We start from the raw sequence: 22,777 nt of genomic DNA, 5'->3' as shown, positions 1-22,777 counted from the left end.
GGGTTTAAACGCGACACAAGCGTAGAGTGACAGTTGGCCTAATGACCTCTGGAGCCAGAGGAGTCCTGCTTGACCGTCTTCGCGTCAGAAAGCAGATCCCTCAGCAGAAACGGCAACAAGCAGGAAAGAGTTGTGATGCAAATGTTACTCCAATCGACACCGCAGCCCCCTCGTCCGTCATTTACACCTGAATGGGACGTTACCTTAAATCATGTTTACATCACGAGAGGTTAGAGCGTTAAAAAGCCGTGAAAGCTGCCTCAGACGACCCTGGCGCCTGTTTGGACAAGCCTGCAGCGCGAGAACAAAACCAAATCATCCATTAATGATAATGAGCCGAGAGAGAGACGCGCCAAACAGGTGGAGGCGCGCACACACATACACGCAGCCGAGAGTATCTTTATCCGCACACACAGTTCACTGCATTATTCTTAAGACACACTTAAATACACAAAAACTTTATAGACACTTTGATGGACAACAAGAATTTTGAAGGGAGTTTTTTTTTCTGATTATAATGGGGAGAAAACAAAGAAAACACTGACATAAATTCATTTTGAGGCCTGAAATGACGCAATCACTTGGAAATTAACACACACAAAAAAAAGCACATCCAACATATAAATTTTGATTTTTGTGTCCACTTCTATTAGATTTATGTGCCATAATCTCATCCGCGCCATCTCATACTTCTGTGTCTTTTCCTCCAGAGTTTTATCCCACTACTTTCAATCTAATTATATTTTTATTACTGTTCATCAAAAAAGCCATATCTCCTTTTGTGTTGTGATGATTAACTGCAGTACTGACAGCCTTTATATTAACTCGCTGTTGCGGCTTGGCTTGCAGCTCTTTCTGTCATTAGGCTTGTTCTTTTTCAGCATATTACGTAAGTATCAATGGTTGCTATATTGCCCGTGTGTTTGTAATTTGCCAGCAACTTTTTTCCAACTCCAGCTCAGGTGGGCTGGCCTGTTGAGTATTTGCGTCAGCCAGTGGGGGAGGTCCCGCGCTTTATAGGCTCCTCTGCGCTGCCCTGCCTGACACACCGCGTACTGAGCGCCGCTGCCTGCAGGCGCCGCTTTATAAAGAGCTAAATTTACCAAACTTTACGTTGTTTCCTGAGCTCTCACAATTGGCCAGGCGCACTCGGGTTAGAGAGTTATAAGGTTCGGAGGACCTCCTACCACTTTTAAACTTGTTCATGTCTTTGGAGCCCAGCTGCGGAGAGGCGACAGTGAAATAGGCGCACGGACTCTGGTGCGGCTGCCGCTCAGCACGACGCGACTTTGACAAGAGATAGTTGTTTATCACCGAACGATGGCCTTATCCGGAGTGATGCTACCGTCATTTTCGACATTCTCAAACCAAAGAGAGAAAACCTGGGAAAACGTAAGTTAAACAATTTCTTGCGCCTTAAAATCTGTGGATGTGTGAGAGTTGTGTCTTTTTGGTTCACCTGTTTTCGTCAGGATGGTAATTGTGATATCTTGTAAAACTGCTGGACCTAATTTATTTGCTGTAGGAAAACAAGAAAAAATAACTTCTTTTCTTATTTTAAGCGAATAAAATTCCAGTTGGATATCATCTGCAATCTCTCGACATTTCATTTTGCATTTCAATTATCGCATCTAATTATATCTGTTTAATCTTCCAGAGGTGGAAAGGAGACACGGACAAACTAGTCTCCACCAACTGCTCCATGCTTGAAATGGTACACAACCTGGACAGTAACAGCAAAAGGGACGACGAGGATCTGAGTAATTTTTTGGATCTGGATTTTATTCTCGCCAACACAACTGGCTCAGAAAGCGCGGCGGAATTTGTGGGCACAGTTGACCACGGCATGTACACGACGGGAAACGCGGTGCCATCCTACCCAGCAGACGACCACCGCTCCCCGCCGCCCCCGTACGGCGCCAGCCTCATGACAGAGCTGCTCCGCGCAGAAGGAACCAACAACTATGGCATTACGCGCAACCCCGGCGTTCAGGGGAGATTTCACGTCAACACCGTGCATTTTCCCCGCCAGGACATCAAAGTGGAGCCCATGGACGGCTACGGTCCCGTTTTGGGCATGGTGCCCCAAAGCTGCAGCAAAATCAAGCAAGAAGGGAACGTTTCGTGCATGATGTCCTTCGAGCAGCCCCGGGTGGCCATCTCCCCGCGGGCAGCCAGCAACATGACCCCGCCTCTCAGCCCCGACGACCAGGGAGCTTCGGACTGCCAGGCACAACTGTGCCAGCCCATGAACTTCTCACAGAAGTACCACACACCGGCGGCTTTCCCGCACCACCCTCAGGTTCCCCAGATGCAGATGTCCTACCACACTCCGCATACTGCCTTTGGCATGTACGATGAAGGTCTCAGCCTGCAGCCAGGCGCGCAGAGGGTCATGCTCACACCGCCCTCATCTCCCCTCGACCTGCTGGAGTCCAAACCAAAGAGAGGACGGCGAACATGGCCGCGCAAGCGCACAGCCACTCACACCTGCAACTTCGCTGGCTGCGGAAAAACGTACACCAAGAGCTCCCATCTGAAGGCACATCTCCGAACTCACACCGGTAAGTTTGTGCCCTAATCCGTCATGATAAATAAGACCACTTTTGTGCGTAATTACGCACAGACTTGCAAATCTAGAAACTATGTTTCCCCTTTCAGCACAGGCTAATAATCTCCCATTTCTCTTTCCTCGCAGGTGAGAAGCCGTACCACTGCAGCTGGGAAGGCTGTGGATGGAAATTCGCCCGTTCTGATGAGCTGACCCGTCATTTCCGCAAACACACAGGACACAGGCCCTTCCAGTGCCACCTGTGTGAGCGCGCCTTCTCCAGGTCTGACCACCTGGCACTTCACATGAAGAGACACATGTGAAGGAGCCCACAAAGGGACTTGGGGAGGGGAGGGGTGGGTCGTGTTATTTTTTGTTGTGATTCAACTGATGTATTTTTTATTTAAATTGCTCTCCACATGACCAAAGTCTTTTTTATATATATATAATATTGGATTACAAACGTTAGTGTTATTATTTTCTAATAATGTAGCTGGTACTACTTTGGTTCTCTGAAAGCTTTAGAAAAGCTTTGTTTGCTTTAGAGCAGGCAGACCAAGAAGGGGCTGGCCCTGTATATACTACTCTTCTTTGACAGAACTGGAATGCTGTGTTTGACACAAAGTGCCTTTCTATGACTGTGCTACTGTAAAACTCTTCACGACAGAACGACATGGCCACACAACAGAACATGTTCTTATTGACAGGAGCGAGATGCACATACAGTTGCCTGAACATGTGCAAAGACAATGTTTTATTTAAACTGCCTCAAAGTCTGTATGGCCTAAACTGTTTATTTTATTGCTTCCTACTATTTGGAGTTGATGTTGTCTCCTCTTGTGTGAAACTCTTGGGTCCAGCCCCTCTGTTCACTCTCAGGGCTTGACGTCCTGTGCATTATTTTTCACTTAAATTTATATAAATATGTACATGGATTTTATACTGTAAAATGTATTTATTGTAAATATTAAAAACAATGAAATTGGATATTTGACTTGTGAGCTCTTTACTTTCCATGCAGGCTTAGTCATTCCAGCTACCTATTGTTCACAGATTTTGTTTAATGAACCACATCCACCCACTCATCATACTGTGCTTCCAACCATTCCACGTAGGTGCAGCAGACCTGCAGACCATCGGCTCAGTTACACTAAATAGGTTTTGCGTGTTGCCATTGTGTGCCCACTTTAATTTAAAACATGGGCACTTTATTTCCACTGTGATGTTTTGCAGCTGCAAGACAGAGAAGGGCAGCCGCTTGTGGGCTTAGCCTATAAATACAAACACTCCATTTCCATAATTACAGAGTGAGCCGGGAGCCGTCTGGACAGAGGGGCACAGCAAACCCTCATCAGGGAGCCCTTAGACTCCCTTTCTGATGGGTAGAAATTATAGTAGGACATCAAAGGGCCTTAATACTACAATTACACACAGTCATTCTGCACTATAGTTTCAAAGTATCTGAGTCTGTGCATATCATGTCTGCATGGTGTCAGTGAGCATTTGTTTCTTCCGCATCAAAGGCTGCACTGGCTGGTGTATCAAAGCCAGATGGCATTTCAAAAACTAGATAAATATTGAACATTTTTCCTCAGCTATGTGGTTGGCGATTGGCACAATACTCGTCACATTATGACAGTTTTAAAGACTTTAAAAATATCTTGATAAAACCACGCCTCTTACCAAAAGTGGTGTTATAGTCACAGTTATTACATATCTTAAATTAACATGTAATAAAAAGTACACCCAGATATGTTGATCAACACTTTACTAGAATTTGTCATATCTTAAAAAGAGGAAGTGTGCACTGGGTAAAAAAAATATCTGCACTGGTAGATGCAAATGTATCACTCTCATTTCACGTTTTTTGTTCCAATATCAATGCAGAACTACAAGATGTAAACAATCTACCTTGAATTTATTTTAATTTGACTATGTACTGTTTAAGTATCAGATTAAAACCTTCTTCATAGTAAGTGCAATGCTGAACTACTGCTCCTTAAGGCAATTAACAATATATAAATTCCATATTCATTGCTGGTACATTCATTTTAAAATCAAACTATTAATGACATGCTGTGACAAGTAACTGGCTCACTTCTTCCTGGCTGTTGTTAGAGTATTTTACTGAAAAGACAAGACTCACCTTAGTGCAGGAATGTTAAAAATCACTTTTATTCAATCAAAAGTTCTTACAGTTTGAACCTTTTTTTTTTTATAATCACATACATACTGTGCAATATTATATGTTACAATACAATGCAATGAAGCAGATGTCACATGTGCATCAGTGGTCGTGTGAAGACGTAAAAAGGACAAAGCTAAGTGTAACAGCACCAGTATAAACAATGTAGGTTTACACTATTTCCGTTTTATAGAGGCTTTTAGTTGTATGGGAGTGCAAGTTGTTTGGGCGTTACAATAAGGCAACCAATGATAAACCCTCTGACACACACAAGCTGCTGACATCAGAGGGATGGTGCAACAGCCCTCCAGGTGGAATGATCTTTGTTCATAAGGAAGGAAGACCTCAGAGATTATCACTAGCATCTTAATTATTGGAAATACAAGAGGTGACTGATGAGTTGAGGCTAAATCATATTTCACCAAAGCTATGACATCATACTTTATTTTGACATGTGTATCCCTGTTGAGGGTTTGATTATATCCAAAAATTTCTTCAGTCCATGTACTTTAAGGCCATAAACAGTCCATATTCAGGCAAAAATGGCAAGAACTGCCTGTAACATTTGACACAAAAATCTAAATCATGTCACTGATGATCTGATCAGTCCTTTAAGACAGGTTGGTATCTTAAAGATGGGCTCTGCTCTTTTGTGGCTTGTACATAAAACCATCATCTAAAAATATTTACAGTACATGACGGAGTTTCTTTCTTTTAAAACAAAAACATCTGAAATTGGACAAACTCAATCACAGGCAAACAGTGGGGTTAGCGCATATGGTTTGACTTTGAATAGGATTTTTTTTCTGAGTAATTAAATGTTATATAAAAGAGTTTATACAGTGCATTTTACAAGTACTTCATACACCACAGATGCTTTTGTATATAAATAAAAACAGTAAAATATTCTTAAAAGGTTATTTTTTTCTTGAAACAGACAGGCATTTGGATAAGTCAGGGTGATTAGCCATTGGAAGTTATGGAGCTAGATACAGGTTGCAGTCAAGTACCCTACTGGTTCGGGTTGCGTTAAATCGCTATGTTCTTGCAGGATGAAGCCAGGCTTAAATCAAGTGGCTCCGTATTGTCCCTGATTATAGTTACCATGTAGTTTAGGAGCAATGAACCTTAACTGGTTGCTATATGTGGAGTCATTTGACATGAGTCCAGTCATGGTTGGAGAATCACTGGTCTCTTACACAAATTGGTAACAGGGGCTGCTAGTCATGTCGGGCCAGTGTTGGTGCTGTTGTCATGAGCCTGCGGACAGAGGGCTGTACGGCAGAAGAAGGAGGACTGAGCTGCGGCGGGTCATGCCTGGTCAGGAGCTCGGCATGTCGGCCTTGCTGAGAGCGATGGCCAGCTCCAGATCCTGCTGCTCCTGGAGCCGCAGCCTTCTCAGCCTCTCCTGCTCCTCACGCTCACTCTCCTGCTTGGCCCACTCCAGCTGCTGGTTCTCACTTCCAAACTAGAGCAGAGAAACAAACATTAGATGTGGACGAAGGCGCAGAGATGCAGGCTGTAATGTCAACACAGACGGAGAGAACTCATTGGGAGAAAGCAGGATGTAAAACGAACGGTGGATGCAAATCTGAAATCATTTAGGCGTTTCTAATTGGGCAGAATGTCAAAAAATACAGCAAACTTAACTGAAATGATTTTATATATCAGTAAATTACAAAACAAAAATGCAAATAGCCATTTAGATATCACTTGGACGTCACAAAAACGGAAAAAAAAGCCAAGAAAGCGACACTAAAAGCTTAAAAAGAAGCTTTCTACACAATTCACAGTAATATACTACTGCCATAAATTACTAGTCACATATTTCCTGTGAAGATCTAGGGCTTGGATCAATGTGACTGCGGATATTTATTGAAAATAATCGTGCTCATGAATCACCGTTCTCAGATTATGCAGTGCAGACAGGATTTTCACATGCAAAAGATTGACCACCACACCCTTAAACACTCTTACCTTGATATATTCAGAGCCTGGCAGAAAAACAAAATTTACAATACAGAGTTCGATATAAAAAAAGGAAAAACACAAATCCCTTTCACAACTGTCATGCTGGCATGAGGGACAAAATCAATTCATGTCATGTCAAATGATACAAGTGAGACACAAAAAGCTGCCATGCATCGTTCTCCACTTTCGGCTACACATGACGGCAAAGAAGCGGAAGACGGAGGACAAAGAAGCAGATTTACTCTGTTGTGCTCTGCTTGGAGGCATATCATGCTTTGACAGCAAATAAGCCTTTAGTTTGTACTTCAAGAGTTGAAAAAAATGCTCCTCGAGTGCTACCTGACCAGGCAAGTTTGCTAACTCGCTGACTGAAAGTGCATAAATCCTGACTTCCTGTCAAAGGCTGAAGCCAGAGACAACAGTAAGCATGCAGAAGCCCCTTTAACCAGGCGGACGGAGGCAACACACGACAAGGTAGACACAAGTATGGGGAGTATCCAAGTCAGGCATGTAAACATTTAATTCCCCCCCACACCAAGTCCTTAAAAAGCTCTCAGGTGTTCTGTCAGGTGTTAGTCAACAGCCAGTAAGCATGGTGGCCCTGTGATCGCTTTCGAAGTGAGCAGCATGAGGTTCAGTGACAGAGAGCTGACGCCGCCAAGCCTTCAGCTCTACAATCTGAAGAGTGAGATCATGAGATCAGCAGCTCATGCAGACAAAGATACCAAACCCAACAGAAAACTGTAAGCAGACTAAACTTACAGAGCCAAAATCTGCAAAACCCACAGGGCAGTCTTTGGATGTTTTACTCGAGTGTGTCGTAACAAAAGAGCCTTTACTGTCTGCCGTGGAGCAAACGCTCTGGATCGGCTCTGAAGCAGTCAAACTGAGCATACCTACTGGAGAAGGAAGACATTTAGATAAATACCAAAATCTGCGTAAGGCAACACACTTTGGTGCCTTCATTTCACACAACAACAACTGGTAGCCCCTTGGGAAAATATGCTCACACTTTAAAGGCTAATGTGTAATATTGTATTGCTAAGTTTTCACAGGAAGCCAACAACTTAAAGCTGATGGCTTGCAGAGTAGTCACCCAGGGGAAAGCGATATTGGTTCAAAAAAAGGTGTTAACCACATTTTTTGAGTAAGGCTCCCTGATGCATTGAAGCTTAACATGCAAAGCGTGGCTTTTTTTGAACACATAATTGTAAACGACGGACCCGCCCTTATCTACCGTAAGCCTGAACACTTTTCTTATTTTGATGGTATTATAATGTGGCCGTAATTGTTCATATCTCAAACTCTGTGCACCAATGCCACGGCGGCTGCATCTGCAAATTGAAGGGCTTTTTGCCATTGTAGGCAACTAAATGACACCTAACCTTGCCAAAATTGTTGTTCACTTGTAATGTAGACACTCAGAGCAGCCCGTGTCTTTAAGAGTGGGCTTCTCACTTCCCCATCACATATGAGGCACATCTCTGGAACTAGCTCGCTGGTTAACTGCGGCTACTCATCTCTACCCCTTCGCTGTGTGGCAGAGCAAAGAGGAACACCAGCTTTCTCACGCTGTGGCTTCTGCTAAAAGAGTAAGAGCAAGGTCACAACGGAAGGGCACGCGCTGGGCATGGCCTGTGGGTAGTGAGTGACTATGTGAACACACACACAGAAACAAGATGAACATGAGATTAAATGCATGCAAAAGGCATAGAAAAGTAGCTCTCAATCCAATCAACATATTCACAAGTTTAACTGAACACTGCACTTGCTATTTCAACTGATGGAGACAAAATGAAATTCTTGACAACACTAACAAGGGCATATTACTCTAAACCCATAGTGCTGCCATACCTCAACCAACAGCTTTCCTGTTTACAACTTCAAATGAAGAAATTACTTTCTCTGCACCCTCACAGCACAGGGAAGTAGGTTTTTTTTTCTGCATACCATCAGGGCACAAAAAAAGCCTTTTTGGCAGGACAACAGTCAGTTACAAAGAATGCAAAACGTAGCTGCCATTACATTTCTGTGACAAGTTGCAAGCATTCAAAGTGACAAAGAGTAAATGTTCTTATATGAAGTTCTGACAGCAGTGGCATGACAAACAGTATTGATTTCAACTGGTTTACACCAACATTACACGCTAATCATGAAAGTCACTGAGCCATTAATGTCAAATTAAGCTGCAAGTACAGTCATGTTCACGCACACACAGGCACACAGGCACACACACACACAAAATCAGGGCTTACCATAGGGAGGTGCAGGCCGGTTAGGAACATTTTTCTTTGATGGGAGTACAGGGTTGTCCGACTTCTGTTCACACACAAGGGAAAAGACAAAAAAAAAACGTTCAACTATCACACAAAATGATGACTCCAACAGAAATGTCAGCCAACATCTAAAGCCTCTGGACTCAAACCAGAGAGGCTGTTTTCATAAATGTGATAAATTGGCAGGAATCTAAGAAATCAATCATGATGAGAGTAAAAATAACAACACAGCTTTCTACAGCTTAAGTGGAAAATGATGCTTTATGGTGCAACTGCTTCATAACTCCAACAGTCTCCAGAGCGTACCTTTGACATCTGACTAAAGTCGGCAAATCCACCTCCCTTGCTTCCAAAAGAGTTGCTTCCAAAGGGGTCCACTGTCCCGAACACATCTGTGACAAAAGTACATTGAAATGCATTTGGAACATTTGAAAATGTTTATGGAAAGAGCCACAAACTATAAAGAAGTTCAGCCCGAAAACCACACATTCAAAATCATCTCTGCATCTTGCCCATTCTGAAAGGGCCTGCATGCTATTTTCAGAGAGGGGTATGTGGCATGACCGTTTAACTTTCCGTGACATTTTGCAAAAAAACCTGGAAAGCGGAGGTTTTGTTTAACCTGACGTATGCATCTGATCAGCTAATTAAAGGCGTCAGTTGGCGTACTGTTAACCAGAACTGTGCCCGGGTTGTTTTGAAGCTCAGTGGTATGCCGCTTAATGAAAAAAACAGCAAACTGCAGATGGTTACAGTGAAAAAACAAAACATTGTAATAGAATATGTTTGTTGTAAGAGTGCAACCACAAGAGACCCCATTCATGTGTAGTACGCAGTGTTTTCTTTTACGCACAGTAACTCAGCTCAGGCCTACAGTTGCCTCTGTGTTCGTCTGAAGGTGTGTAGCATGGCAGAGCATCGGCCAGAGGTAGCCACTAACTTAAAACAACTTCCGTACCGAATGAGGCAGAACAGTTCAATGGCAGCAGATATAAAGACAGGACAGAGGCAGCAGAGAAGTGGTTAAAGGAGTGGCAGTGTATTCTACTAGAGCAGGACCAGCAGTCACAGAGTTTCTGTTATGCTTGGCTCCTGCAGGCCTCCTGTTTTTCCAGGGTAGGGGGAGTATTTTTAGTTGGCCAGAAGTTAAATGCGTAGGTACTCGACTAAAAATAGCCCCAAACCACAGGAAAAATTGAAGCCACAGCGAGTAAAAAAATTGTTTGCCCCTGATGCCCCCAAAAATAAAATCTAAATCTAACACGTCACCCAGAATGGCAAAGAATGACTCTTTGAGACACGTTTCACAACTAGAACGTTCCTTCATAATTACTTAATAGGAGTGACATTCTGAGACATCTGCATGGAAAATCTGGCCATATTTGGTTCAGGGATGACTATGCATTTGTGTTTTTATGTACCAAAGTTACACGTAGTCAATGTACAGTACGTTCTACTGCAGTACCGTCACATCTTGCCTTCCTGACTGTAATAAGAGAAGAAAATATGCAAGCTGCATCTTTCCAAATGACTGAAAAGAACAAGTTAAGACACTGAAAACTGGAAAAAAAAAAATTTAACTATTAAAGTGTACACATTCACCATTAACTATTTGCTTATTAGCATGCATATTAGTAGCATACTGACAGCACTTTTTTTTAGGTCTTACACAGCATCTCACATTTTAGCATCTGGGCTGTACTGACATGCTACGATGCTTGTGATGAGCAACGTACCTGAATCCTTTGGTTTTGGGCTGTTCGAAGTGAAGGGGTCGCCACTGCTAAAGGCACTCGGCTGAGAAAAGCAAAGACGCAAAGCACAATAAGCATAATAAGAGCTATTCAAATGATCTCAGTTAAAATATATATACACACACATACACACACACTGACACACACACGCACACACACACACACACACACACGCACACATCAGCATTTACAACAAACATCATTTGAGTGGTTAAGCCAAAAGGTGGTCGATACCTTGGCTGGCGGCACAGGTTTTCTACCGAAGGGGTCTGAGGATCCAAACAGGTCTACCTTGTCTGTTCTCTTAAAAATATCTTCAGAAGAGGTGCCCTTGAAGGGATCACTTTCTTTGAATGGATCTCCTCCAAATGGATCTAGAAAAAGGTGAAGACAGTGAGAAGAGATGTATGGACTTCTATCATATTCAGCCACTAAAAATATTTAACTAGAGCCTTTTGTGATCTTGATTCAAACTGGAACATACAAGAACCATTTTCATTTCATTAAAACTCCACGATTTGGCATCTCCACTATAATTTAAATTGCATATTTTCACTTATTTGCTTATTTTACCAGCCGTTCACATTTACTCTGATCATAAATTTTGAACATGATTATTTCTTATTATTTTATTTTGCTAATTTTCAAAGTAAGGGATCAACAGAGCACTTATGTAGCCAATTATCTTTCATGAGGCAGCCAGTTGTCATTACAATGACAACCTGTTTCTAAAGCAATAACAAAGTCCACCTGATCTCTAGTAGCTGATGAGAAGATACAGTAGTTAGCTAGCTGTCTTCAATGTGCACAAAAGCACAATGCCAAGATCAGAGAGGGCCCGAAAAACAGAAAAACGCCATAATGGAGAAACGTCCCCTTTTCATTTCAGGCCCATGTCAGTAAATCTAGCTCCACTCCACTCTGCGTCTGGTGCAAGACGCAGGAGACAACAAACAAATATGATGACGGGATCGTTTCATTTCAAATAGGAGATAATGTTGAAAATCAAGCATTTTACAATGAGTATATTCAAATTCAAGCATGTTTCTGACCTTGAAAACAGTCATTTTCCAGACTTTCAAGACTTTGGACAAACGCTGAGCGAAGTAAATAACAAGGTAGAAAAGGTATTCAGACCATTGAAGGGGTCGGACTTGAAGGGGTCCTCTGTCTGGAAGGGGTCTGCTGGAGGCTCCTTAGCACTGCTGTTGTTGAACATGGCTATCTTTGACTTGAAAGACTCATCCTAATGAATGAACAGAAACAAACATCTTTAAATTGTCACTGATCATGTTACAGCAGAACACAGTGAACATGTTCACTTCTTAAACAGACTGAATAAACACGGCAACATATGACATATGGCTCTTCTCCAAACAAATATCCAGGAAATACAGAAAATAAAAACCTTTGGGACAATAAAACTGTGGAACAAGAAAGGTTTCATGAACATAGTTGTATTTGGATTCCCCTGGGGCATCTGAATAGCCATGAAACTGGCAAATTAGGAGTAGGTCATATATCTTGTTAGCTTTTAGGGGAAAGGAATCAAAATATGAACCAGGATTCACTAGGAAAAAGGGCGAATAAAGCAACTGGGTTCAAGGCTGAATTCTTGGGATGGGAAAGAGGATATATTTTATATATATATATATATATATATATATCTCCTCACCGCCCTTCTGAAACCTCCGTTCTCCTTCTCTGCAAACCCCTCGCTTAAGTCAGGCAGGTTGCTTAAGTTTCCCCCATTGATGTCGCTCAAAGCGCTGTTGTACTGCTCAATGGTCTTGGTCACCTCCTTTTGGCTGTCCTGGATCAGCGACAGCTTACTGCGAGCCTAAAAACACATTAAAGACTGTTTAATACATATCTGATTCATAAAATAAATAGAATAGATTTCTTTCACTGTCTCTTTTTAGCAGGTTTCAAAGCAGGAGAACTTTCCACTCCGATTTCAAGCCACATTTTCAAATACAAAAAGTATTGTGAAAGCAAAAGTAGAATTCGCGCATGAACAGCTGAATAGTGAACAGAGTTTGAATCTGTCATGAATTTACCTTCGCTAAATATGTAAGTGGTGGTTGGTGGTTAAGCTGATCAAAAAAAAAAAAAAAAAAAAAAAACAACCCAAAACCACTATGATACGAAACCTGTGTGATTCAGAGCATGCTAGATACTTTAGCACAAAGGTCATGGAAGTGGAAGTAAAAGTAAAACTAATGTTTTCAAAAGTGAGGTTGATTCATCGGCAACACAAAAGGAGAAAAGTACAAATTCCACAGATAGTACATAAAAAAAACAAATGTTGTGCCTCTACAGGGAAGACAGGTATGACGATTGGATAACCACAGCTTAATGTGCGTCGACTCAAAAATCCCTCTAACTTCACAACCAATCTTTATGCCAAAGAATACAGAGCTGATACGAGAGGTTACTGGCCAAAAGTGGCAGAACATCCTAATGTAACCTGCAGTTACTCCGTCTTCACTGACCTGGTTGATCTCTTCCTGAGTGGTTTTCAGCGACTTAACGATGCTGTCCAGCTGGACACGACCAGAGAGCAGGCTCTGCTCCAGCTGGGCCTCCTCCTCCTGCAGCCGGCTCAGCTCCGCCTTGGAGCGGCTCAGTTCGTCCTCCTGGCTCTGAAGGTCGGTCTCCTGAGAGCGGATCTGGCTCTGCAGGGACGAGATCTGGCGGGTGAAAGCAGAAAAAATGGGTTATATTTCTATACTTATCAATTGTGTAACAGTTCAATCGTTGTGGCTACTGCTGTATATCAGATGTAGTGATGTATGTAATATTTTAATTTCCCTAATAAAGTAAAAAAAGTAAACAGCTACAGTACTTTTAAATATTCAATGGCCTCATTAAAATTAATATTGTGCAGCAACCTTAACCTCAGTTGACTTCACTGTTTGATTAACATCTGATTGATATCTGGCATCGCACTCCAAAAATACCAAAATGTTACACACTTTGCACAAAAGGACCGCAGTGCGAAAAGACGACAACTGCATGTGTATTGCCATGGCACAACGGGAAATACAACAGCATTTCCTGTATTAATATATGCATGTTGTTTTAAACAGTCAACAGTCTAACCATCTGGGTCTCTTCCTGGCACTTCTGCTTGACGTCGTTGAGCATTCCCTCCAGCTTGGAGCGCTGCTGGTCCATCTCCTCCAGACGTTCCTGTGCGACCTGCTTCTGTGACTCCAGGTCCTGCAGGCTGCTGCTCTCCCTGTCCAAACCGTTCTGCATGTCCTGGGGGTCCGCCAAACGTGCACACCCACACACACACACACACACAAAAGCAGCCACGCACATGCACACACAGGTGTTTGAATAATGAGTATTATCTTTATTCAGTAATTACCTCGACGGGCCAGTTTACCTCCAATTTGCATAGTTTGCGGGGGAATCAGCAAGAGACTAGTGAGAATACATTAATATCATTGTGAAAAAGGAACTAAACACAAAAAAACACTTCATAGGTTTGCATTGTTTACACAATTGTATATAGACTGTATTTTTAGGCTATTTGCCAGTCATGCACAAACATTCATTTGAACCCTTGAACTTCACTGATACTTTAGTATTTAACAGGCAAATTATTTTGGATTAGCCTTACCTGAACTTCACTATTTTGATGTCTGATGGCTTCCTCTTTTTCCCTGATCTCCTGCTCCAGAATGAATTTCTCTCTATAGGTGAACAACATGGGAGATGAGCAAGTTAAGTAAACAGATGGTGCTATTACTCCCTAACAAAGTCTATGTGGCAAAACACAGAGCTCACAAGGAAAAAACTTTAAAATGACATTTGTGTGTATGTGTTTTTTAAACATAACTGAAAAACAAAGACTGAAATCACATGAAAGACACACTCCACTTGATGGTCACTTTACTTGACAGGATATAAAAGTGTCCTGATGTGGTAAACTTGAGGCAAAAGAACACTTCAAAGGTGCCTTTTGATGCTGTTTTTGCCATGATGTGGACACATAGGGATTTCCAGAGGAATAAACATTCAGGAAACAGCAAAGACGGGGCATCTGTCGCCACCATTCGATCAACATTCTTTCCAAAAACTTTGTGACAATATGCCTAAAAGACTATGGACTATGTGACTAAAAGATATCAGATTACCAGCGTAGACATGCCCCAATAATTTGCAATGAGTACTGCGGGTCTGGAAAGTGCATTACATTTACACCAACTGAAACTTTGAAAGAACGTAAAATAATCTGGCTATGGTATTAGTATGATAATTGCAATAATCTGAATTTTGACCGTCATTATATACAAATTATTCCATATTGATGATGTTAGACTTTAAAATATGCTCCACGTGGCCTAAAGCTAGGCTGCATTGTGAGCAAAAATCTAATAAGAGCATCCAGTTAAATAAAGGTTAACGTTATCTGATGAAAGTATATCTAATCCCTTTGATCCTGAACATCACTTGAATGCGACCTCGCTTCGTTTTTTTCTCCTCAGAGGAAGAGCAACAAAGCTATCCTCCTGCTACTCAGAGCGCAGGGGCTCACCTCTGCAGCTGAGCTATTTCCTGGCTGAGGTCATCCAGTTCTTTGATGCCTGTCAGCTCGGCCGACCCCGCGGAGCTGGTGCCGTCCTGAGGCGAGAGACAGAGACGGACGAGTGAGGAGAGAGGGGAGAGAAAAGGAGGAAAGAAAGTACGATGGCATGTGGAAGCGAGAGTGACAGAAGGTGAGAGCAGAGATGACAAGAGTGAAGGGCAGGTAGGGCAGGGACGAAGTGGATGCCAAAAAGAGGGACGAGAGGGAGAATGTTCAAATAGGGACAAAAAGGAGGGCGACATGAATGGTGTGCAGGGGGAGAGAGGAGCTCCCTGCTGATGCGTCTAGCAAAACAAAAGACACAGGAAGGAAACACAAACACCTCGCACAGCTAGGGAGAGAGCAAGAGTTCCAGACAATACATGGATGGAGAGAATTGCATACAGACGAGAGAATAGAAAAGAATTTCACACCACAGATAAACCTGCCTTCTACCACAGCATTCAAAATATGAAGACTTTTGACAAATCAAGGAGTCTTAACAGAAAATCACAGTTTCCCAGAAAAATCCTCTCCTTTCACTCAAAGCACTGGTCAGACATACACTACAGCCCCTTATTTTTTTGCTTTCATGCTCAAACTCTAAAAAGGGAGCTGTGTAATAGAGCTAATTCCTTGTAATGATAGTACTTGTGCCAAAATTACAAAAGAGTAAGTATCTGTACTATACTCTTAGAAAGCTCTTCTCTCACTCTATTCGTGATATCAATCTGTTCATAATGAACACAAAAGACCAGACTTTCTTTGATGTGGAAGGCTCAAATAGAGTTATTCTTTAGTGGTGCGTGCCTGTTTGTAGTCAAATTCAAACCTGGACACTCCAGGTAGCTTGTCCAAAATGTTTGTTCATGTGCCAATTGATAATTTTTTCTGTATATGGAATGAAAAGCTGCGTTGTGATGTCTGCCTTGATGGTCTGATTTAAAAAAAAGATGACATATCTCTATTGGAAAGAACCCTGCCTTTGCAAACACTTCTTTGGCTTAAACATATCATGATGCTTCTATAAAAGATAGAAGGCCTCTTCAATCATTGGTTGGCCAAAGCATACTATACTTAAATTATTAAGGACCTATACCATAGCTGGCCACTACTCGACACTGGTTACTAATGGTGAAACAGCAGCAGGTGGCGTTGTTTGCCTGTAGCACAGCTGAAGTTTAGAAAACACAAACTTGGGGAACATTCAAGGTATGACACATATGTTGCAAAAAGTAAACAAGATTTAAAAATTCTGTGTCCACCTTTGTCGGGGAAATAAAAGGGAAACTAATGCATAACTCAAGGAACACGGTCCCCTTTACACCTAGTGCTTCTGACTGAGACAGAGACTATGACAGAACAAAAGCGCCACCTTGTGACAAAAAGCTCAACTACTCACTCTGCGCATATTAGCTAGTGCAGCAAGTTCAGGTCTCACAGCTGACAGAAACCCCGCATAGCTCTGTTAGACAGGATGGAAGAGAGCTCAAACAAGCAAAGCATAATAAAACAGTCGTGCAAGACAAAGCCATAAGCAGAACTTACCATTGAAAATGCATATAGTAGCAGGAAAACAAAGTGTCTGGAGGTATGCAAGTGAAAAATTTGACTTTGGGAAGATAGGAAGAATTTCGGTAAATGGGGCAACTGAAAGACGAAGCAGTGGTTGCAGTTGGCTAAAGTCATGACTCACAGGGCCCGCCGCTGAAGCTGCAGTCCTTTCTGATGGGGGGATCATGTCTGGGGTTAGAGAGGAGGGAGGGTCTATGCCTTTAGTGGCCTTCTGCTGGATCAGATGCATGGCCAGAGAGAACTGCTCCCGGGTCAGCTTACCCGTCTGTTTAGTGTCAGCGAGTCCCCTGCAGAGAGGAAAGGAGCCTTCAATTTAAACTTAAGATAGTGTATTCTTTCTGAGAAATATTACCCAACACAAACTGAGATCAATTTCTTCTGAAAGGTCATCAGTTGGTACACTATCATCATCATTTTTGCATCTTATGTTAGACCCATATTCTGGAGAAAATGTAAAAAATTGAAAAGCTCCACCAGATGGAGCTATACAGTTAAACTTAATGAAACTAGCTGTGCATCGGTATGGATGGATAGATGGATAGATAGATAGATAGATATACTTTATTTATTCCAAGCTGGGAAATTGCAGCTATTCAGGTACCAAGTCTGATGAAAAGCTCCATTAAGATTGGTTCTACAAGAGATCATTTTTTCTTGAGAATGAAAAAATGCATATGCAAACTGATCAGTTAATTTAAACACAAGACACTTGTGCTCAATAAGAGGATTCATTCTCAGTGAAGAACCTTGGAGCTCTAATCTGCCTCTATACCTGCCAAAGAGCAGTGATTCCTAACACGTCTCTGGGGGTCATCAGGTGGAAACCTCCCTTCAACAGTGTTTCGCCTACTTAGTCCCACTACACCTCCAGGAGGTTAGGCAGTGAACTCCGGCGTCCCAGAGTCACCCCCCCCTAGTGCCAGTTCACACTGCTCCTACACAATCCAAACAGCACCGCCACGTTCAACTGACCCAGAGATGCTCCAGGTAGTGGCCAGTACCGATGCTACCATTTAACTATTGCTAATGCTACTGCTAACCACTAGGAAGAACAGAAGAAGACAATACAGTTCCGATGCTACCATTTAGCTAATGTTATGTGCTAACCGCTACCTGCTAAGAGGAACAGAAGAAGACAATAACGCTAGATTCACCTATACTGTTAATGTTAATTGCTAGCTACCAATACTAACTACTAAGATACTATCATACTCTCACCGCTTTAGCTATTGTTAGCTGCTACAATGCTACCACAGATGGGTTAATGTGTTTCCTGATTTAAATGAAGTTTGTTGATGAATGCGGAAAACACCTGCAAATAACACAATCTCAACTGAGCGGCAGTCTCACCATATCTGTGCCAGCATAGTCTGTGAGAGACTGGACAACATGAAGATCTCTATGACCTCAGTTCCATTCACGAAGCCATCGTTGTCAGTGTCTGTTTTCTTGAAGAGGTCATCATACCTCTCCCTGTCAGCCACTGGTACCACCCAGTTCAACGCTGGCTGGAATGGACAAAAGGCAACATTTATGCAAGGGAGACAACATTGGATACAATGAATAAGAACAATATTTATCTGTTTTTTTCAGTTAATGGGTGGTATTTATGTATGGCACTAGCTAAAAGTAAAAATTAATTGCACATGGTGACCAATGAGGAAAACATTTACTATATATACCAACAGGTCTTGCTAAACATAGCTTAGAGTCCTACCCTAGATAAGAATGTACTTGCTTCTTCATCAGCTATTACCACAAACAGCATGATGACTTGACACTATCACACACACACAAACAAAAACTGAAAGTCTAAGTTACTGCAATTAAATGAGCGAATGCAAGTGACAGTGATCTGCAGTTTAAGTAATCTGGTGTGGACGGTCTAACATTTTGCCTTGGAAAAGTTACACAAGCCATTTTAATACAGTATTTGAAGGCGTAAATGCTGCATTATTCCAACTCATCGTTCGATATAACACATACAAACACAGAGCGGGGTGGCATTGTTGTTCTGCCACTAAGCTAGAAGCAGAGGTAGTAACAGCACTGAATCGTATCTGTATAAAATGAGGGAGATGGAGGCATGGCACGCTGGTGCAGTTGTGTTTCACGTCATGCCTCTTTTGCTTCCTAAACACAGCCATGCTATCTAAATTAAGACACTGGGGAAGAATTTTGTCGGCTGTTTGGTTCTGTATAAAAAAGCTAAGCCGTCTGGAAAAGGGCGAAACAAAACATAAACCTGGGAAAGTTAAACTGGCAATTAAAGAAGAAGAAAGAAATGGGAATGAGAAGCGGCATAACAGAAGAAAGAGGAAATCACAAGTATCATGACAGCCACGTCAGCCATGTCAGGTGATCATGCAAGTGTGCACAGTCTTGCTTCTCTTCCCTTTCAAGGAAACCTGTTTCTCTGAAAGTTACGGGTGAAAGATCCCTGCAGCTATAACAAGGCAGGGAGAAAAACACTGGGCTGTGCACAATGCTCAAAACAATGTGGCAAAACACGTCCACCCATTAGCAACAGAAAAGAATCAATTCATGAAATGCTGGTTTCTTTATAATGCCAGGCCCTGCCCTTGTGAGAATTACTTCGGGAGGAGCAAAGAAAACTACATGCATTTTTTTTCCCCCAAGAGGAGTGAATGCTTTCACCTTAGACTGACAAGCCATATTCAGAAAGTGACATGCTAATGCATCCAAATTTTACCTTGACCTAAATGACACAGCACAATATATGAAGCATGCACTTTTTTTTTTTTTTTTTTTTTACAAATTCTGTAAGAAGACTTGTGAAATGTGAAACTACCTAAGTTAGCAGGCGTAACATCCTGTGAGGCTTTCTTCCCCCTTACGACCACAACAAGACTTGTAAACAGCTCTTAAATTAAGTGACAACTCTTCTATGAGAGAATTACATGTGAAAATATGGTCATATGATGTAATAGTATCACACAATTCTAGTGTCTGAATAAATTATTCTGAGCAAATTGTAAATAAAAGCTAATGCTAGTGAAGCTAGTGAAGAGCTGTTTGATGTATGCAGAAAAGTAGACTGTAGTTCTGTGTATCATTGCACAGAACATTAGTTGTATTACTATTATTATTATTAAGTGTGATGTTTCATGTTTCAACATGATATTTATTTTTCATAATATTGTGACATTAAGACTAACCAAATCCATCAGCAAGATTATTAGCACTTGATCTTTTATGAACTGATCAATGCAGTGTTGCAGCCACTACGCCTACATCAACACCTCAAGAGAAAGACAAGTGAGGCAACATACCGGTGAGCTGGATTTAAACGAGTGTTTTGGGGAGAGGTTGACTGTACTGGAGCTGAGGAGATTAGCACTGGCCAGAGGAGGAGTGCTTCGCAGGGACTCCTTGAGAGGAGCGGGGCTAGCTGTAAGCCCAGACAGAGCAGGGAGCACAGCCACAGCACCTGGCAGAGCCCCTGCAAACTTCTTCCTTTTAGAAGGGGGGATGAGGGAAGTTGGTAAAGTGGCTGGGATAGGCTCCTTCTCCATGGTGCGATACACGAGATGCATGGCCTAGAAAGTTGGATTATATGGGTTAAAATTTCTTGATATTATATTAATGTAAAAAACATTTTTTCCCTGATGAAAATCAAAGTATTAGCTTCCCAGAATTACTCTGGAGTGACAATGAAACTTCAAGTTAACAAAAGGCACCAGCTTACCACTGTGAATTCATCTTTGTCCAAGTGTCCATCTTTGTCAACATCACTTAGGTCCCAAATCTATAGTAACATGAAGTAAATACCAAAACGAACAACATTTAGTTGCTTTGCATTGTTCAAACTGAAATGTCAGGGAAGGCTGTGCTATGGTGTTATGGGTTTCATCACCCTAACATGTAATATCACCTTTCCTAACACATCCAGAGGTAGCTTGGAGTTGATCAAAATTGGCCTGACTTTATCACCGGAGAGGAGACCATTGACTGGGGACAGACTCTCAAAAATGCCTTCAAACTTCCCTTTTTCATCCAGCTGGGGAAGAAAAAAACTCAAGTTTAGGTGACAAGCTTGATTTTCTTATATCCTATTTCTTATATCTTTTTGACAAATGGTATCAGCTCACCCTAATTGCCCAGTGTGAGTCAGATCCTGCCGGTGAAACATTTAATAATGGGCTGCTAGTGTCTCTCTGTAAAAAAAAAAAAACGCAGTGAGGATAAGATGCTAACTAGCAGCGCAGAGTTACAGCTGTATGAAGATGGGGAAAAGACAGCTAGGGATGCATTCAATGTCTGTTCATTTCTCATTTGAGCTACAGAAGTAGTTGTTTCCTATGAATGACTAGTTATTGCGATTGTCAGGAGTCCTTTCATCACTTACAAATTTGGGTGCAGCTACGATTTGATTGAGGTTGTTAAGGCTGATATCGTTTCCACCCTGTGCTGAGGCCACCAGTTTCAAAGCTATGAAGAAACCCTAAGAAAGAGGAACAAAAGAACGCAAATCCGGTGTTTTATGCACACATCAGCATCACCAACCACGGCAAATCTACAGAGAAATTCCACCTTACCCGCTTGTCCAAATAGCCTTTTCTTTCTGAATCTGCCAAATCCCAAATCTAAAAAAAATGACAAGGAGAAATCAGTTATGATGTGATTGGGCAAATGTATGAGTGTGTTCTTGTGTGTACATGTATGTGAGTTTGTGACCCACCTTCCCCAATGTACTGTCTGACAGCCCTGACTTCTTAAGGAACTGAGCTGCATCTCCAGCCGATATTTTGCCTGTGTTTCCCGGATCCAGCTACAGAGTCGAACACAAAACACTGAGTGGATCCAGCACGCACAGCTGTGTTCATTCACTGATTTTAATTGACAGATAAAATTCAGCTAAATGACATCACACAAGTAACCCCGATTTTACCTGTCTGTAATAGTTCTCATAGGCTGGGATTCCACTTGACAACTGCAATGAGGAGAGAAATACAACACCAGCTAATTTACAAATGAGAGAGTGTTAGCTAGCACATACACCAAATTAACTAAGTTGTTAGAAATCTTGAAAATGTTGTAATGTTAGCAGACTGTACATCCTTCAGTCCGTTGGAGGTAGAAGTACATAAACGCAGCTTTGATAGCTAACGTTAGCTAACTAAAGGTTTGTTTATTAGTTTTAGCTACTAGTTAGCCAAGCTTTTTTCATTAGTACTATCCTCGCTGCTAACGTTTCTAACGCCACTTCTCTTGCAAGAGTACCTCCTTTCTTTCATAAAAACGTGTAATAACTTTGCTATCCTTAATTAATCTAGCTAGCCACGTTAACTTCGTTGACAACGAAAGGTTACTATTGCGGTTCCATTGGCCAATATTCATCAGGCTTATAAAGTAATGATGTGGTGAGACCACACAACGACTGTCACTGTCACTTGATAATGATCAATAGTAACATTTTATGCTTTTCTTAAGCTATTGAGAGTTGTTACCTGACCGACAGTCATGAGCGCCGCCATATTTCCTGGTGTCTCGGGAGTGCGCACACGCCCCTTAACCGAGCGGGCACGAGCGGCGACCGATCGTGGCCCGTGGTTCCGGTTAGTGTTTCCATTTGGGCCACTACACCAGAGGTACATGTCTCTGCCAGTTTGTGAACCAAGCAATGACTGATACTGGGGAAATAGAAACAGGAAAAATGTTTTGTTCCAATTCTGAGCTGTGACTAGATAAGTCACGGCTGCAGCCGGCAACTGGTACCTTGGTGCCATGGTACCGGTAACTTGATTTAAAGGTACACACTTTTGTTATGGCGCACATTCACTAACCCCCATCCCAAAATGCCCTACTTCCCAGTCAACTGTTTTGTTGATACTGTAGCTCAGTCAAGTTTCATTTTCTTTT

At 42.0% G+C, this 22,777-nt stretch overlaps 2 protein-coding genes across 5 annotated transcripts; one reads left to right on the top strand and one right to left on the bottom strand.

Moving 5' to 3' along the window:
- The first annotated feature begins 1,060 nt into the window (after positions 1-1,060).
- Positions 1,061-3,538, top strand: klf2b (Kruppel-like factor 2b). Its single transcript, XM_041949227.1, has 3 exons — positions 1,061-1,392; positions 1,658-2,564; positions 2,699-3,538. Exons 1-3 carry the CDS (start codon positions 1,321-1,323, stop codon positions 2,872-2,874), a joined length of 1,155 nt encoding a protein of 384 aa, XP_041805161.1. The 5' UTR covers positions 1,061-1,320; the 3' UTR covers positions 2,875-3,538.
- Positions 3,539-4,709: 1,171 nt separating this feature from the next.
- Positions 4,710-22,442, bottom strand: LOC121614680 (epidermal growth factor receptor substrate 15-like 1). Of its 4 annotated transcripts, XM_041948672.1 has the most exons (24): positions 22,366-22,442; positions 21,807-21,848; positions 21,597-21,686; positions 21,454-21,501; positions 21,264-21,359; positions 21,007-21,072; positions 20,790-20,915; positions 20,604-20,663; positions 20,188-20,454; positions 18,245-18,402; positions 17,016-17,181; positions 15,290-15,375; positions 14,372-14,444; positions 13,843-14,004; positions 13,233-13,430; positions 12,413-12,577; positions 11,875-11,983; positions 10,972-11,111; positions 10,720-10,780; positions 9,290-9,375; positions 8,963-9,026; positions 7,470-7,606; positions 6,714-6,730; positions 4,710-6,204 (listed from the first exon to the last, which is right to left on the bottom strand). In XM_041948672.1, exons 1-24 carry the CDS (start codon positions 22,390-22,392, stop codon positions 6,135-6,137), a joined length of 2,514 nt encoding a protein of 837 aa, XP_041804606.1. In that variant the 5' UTR covers positions 22,393-22,442; the 3' UTR covers positions 4,710-6,134. The 4 variants fall into 4 exon arrangements, with proteins under 4 accessions (XP_041804606.1, XP_041804605.1, XP_041804607.1 ...); XM_041948671.1 differs by lacking the exon at positions 6,714-6,730; XM_041948673.1 differs by lacking the exon at positions 7,470-7,606.
- Positions 22,443-22,777: the final 335 nt, after the last annotated feature.

The sequence above is a fragment of the Chelmon rostratus genome, chromosome 12 (assembly GCF_017976325.1).
Source record: "Chelmon rostratus isolate fCheRos1 chromosome 12, fCheRos1.pri, whole genome shotgun sequence".
Lineage (NCBI taxonomy): Eukaryota > Metazoa > Chordata > Actinopteri > Chaetodontiformes > Chaetodontidae > Chelmon > Chelmon rostratus.
The sequence above is the reverse complement of the archived record's forward strand: the minus strand, read 5'-3'. Positions and strand labels throughout refer to the sequence as shown.

What these genes read in the sequence shown, in the direction of transcription:
- klf2b (XM_041949227.1), top strand. Translation starts at nt 1,321, where the DNA reads ATGGCCTTATCCGGAGTGATGCTACCGTCATTTTCGACATTCTCAAAC. An exon ending in GAGAGAAAACCTGGGAAAAC is followed by an intron (nt 1,393 to 1,657) that starts GTAAGTTAAACA and finishes TTAATCTTCCAG; the next exon opens with AGGTGGAAAGGAGACACGGA. An exon ending in ACATCTCCGAACTCACACCG is followed by an intron (nt 2,565 to 2,698) that starts GTAAGTTTGTGC and finishes CTTTCCTCGCAG; the next exon opens with GTGAGAAGCCGTACCACTGC.
- LOC121614680 (XM_041948671.1), bottom strand. Translation starts at nt 22,392, where the DNA reads ATGGCGGCGCTCATGACTGTCGGTCAG. An exon ending in CAGACAGTACATTGGGGAAG is followed by an intron (nt 21,502 to 21,596) that starts GTGGGTCACAAA and finishes CATTTTTTTTAG; the next exon opens with ATTTGGGATTTGGCAGATTC. An exon ending in CTCTGGATGTGTTAGGAAAG is followed by an intron (nt 20,664 to 20,789) that starts GTGATATTACAT and finishes ATGTTACTATAG; the next exon opens with ATTTGGGACCTAAGTGATGT.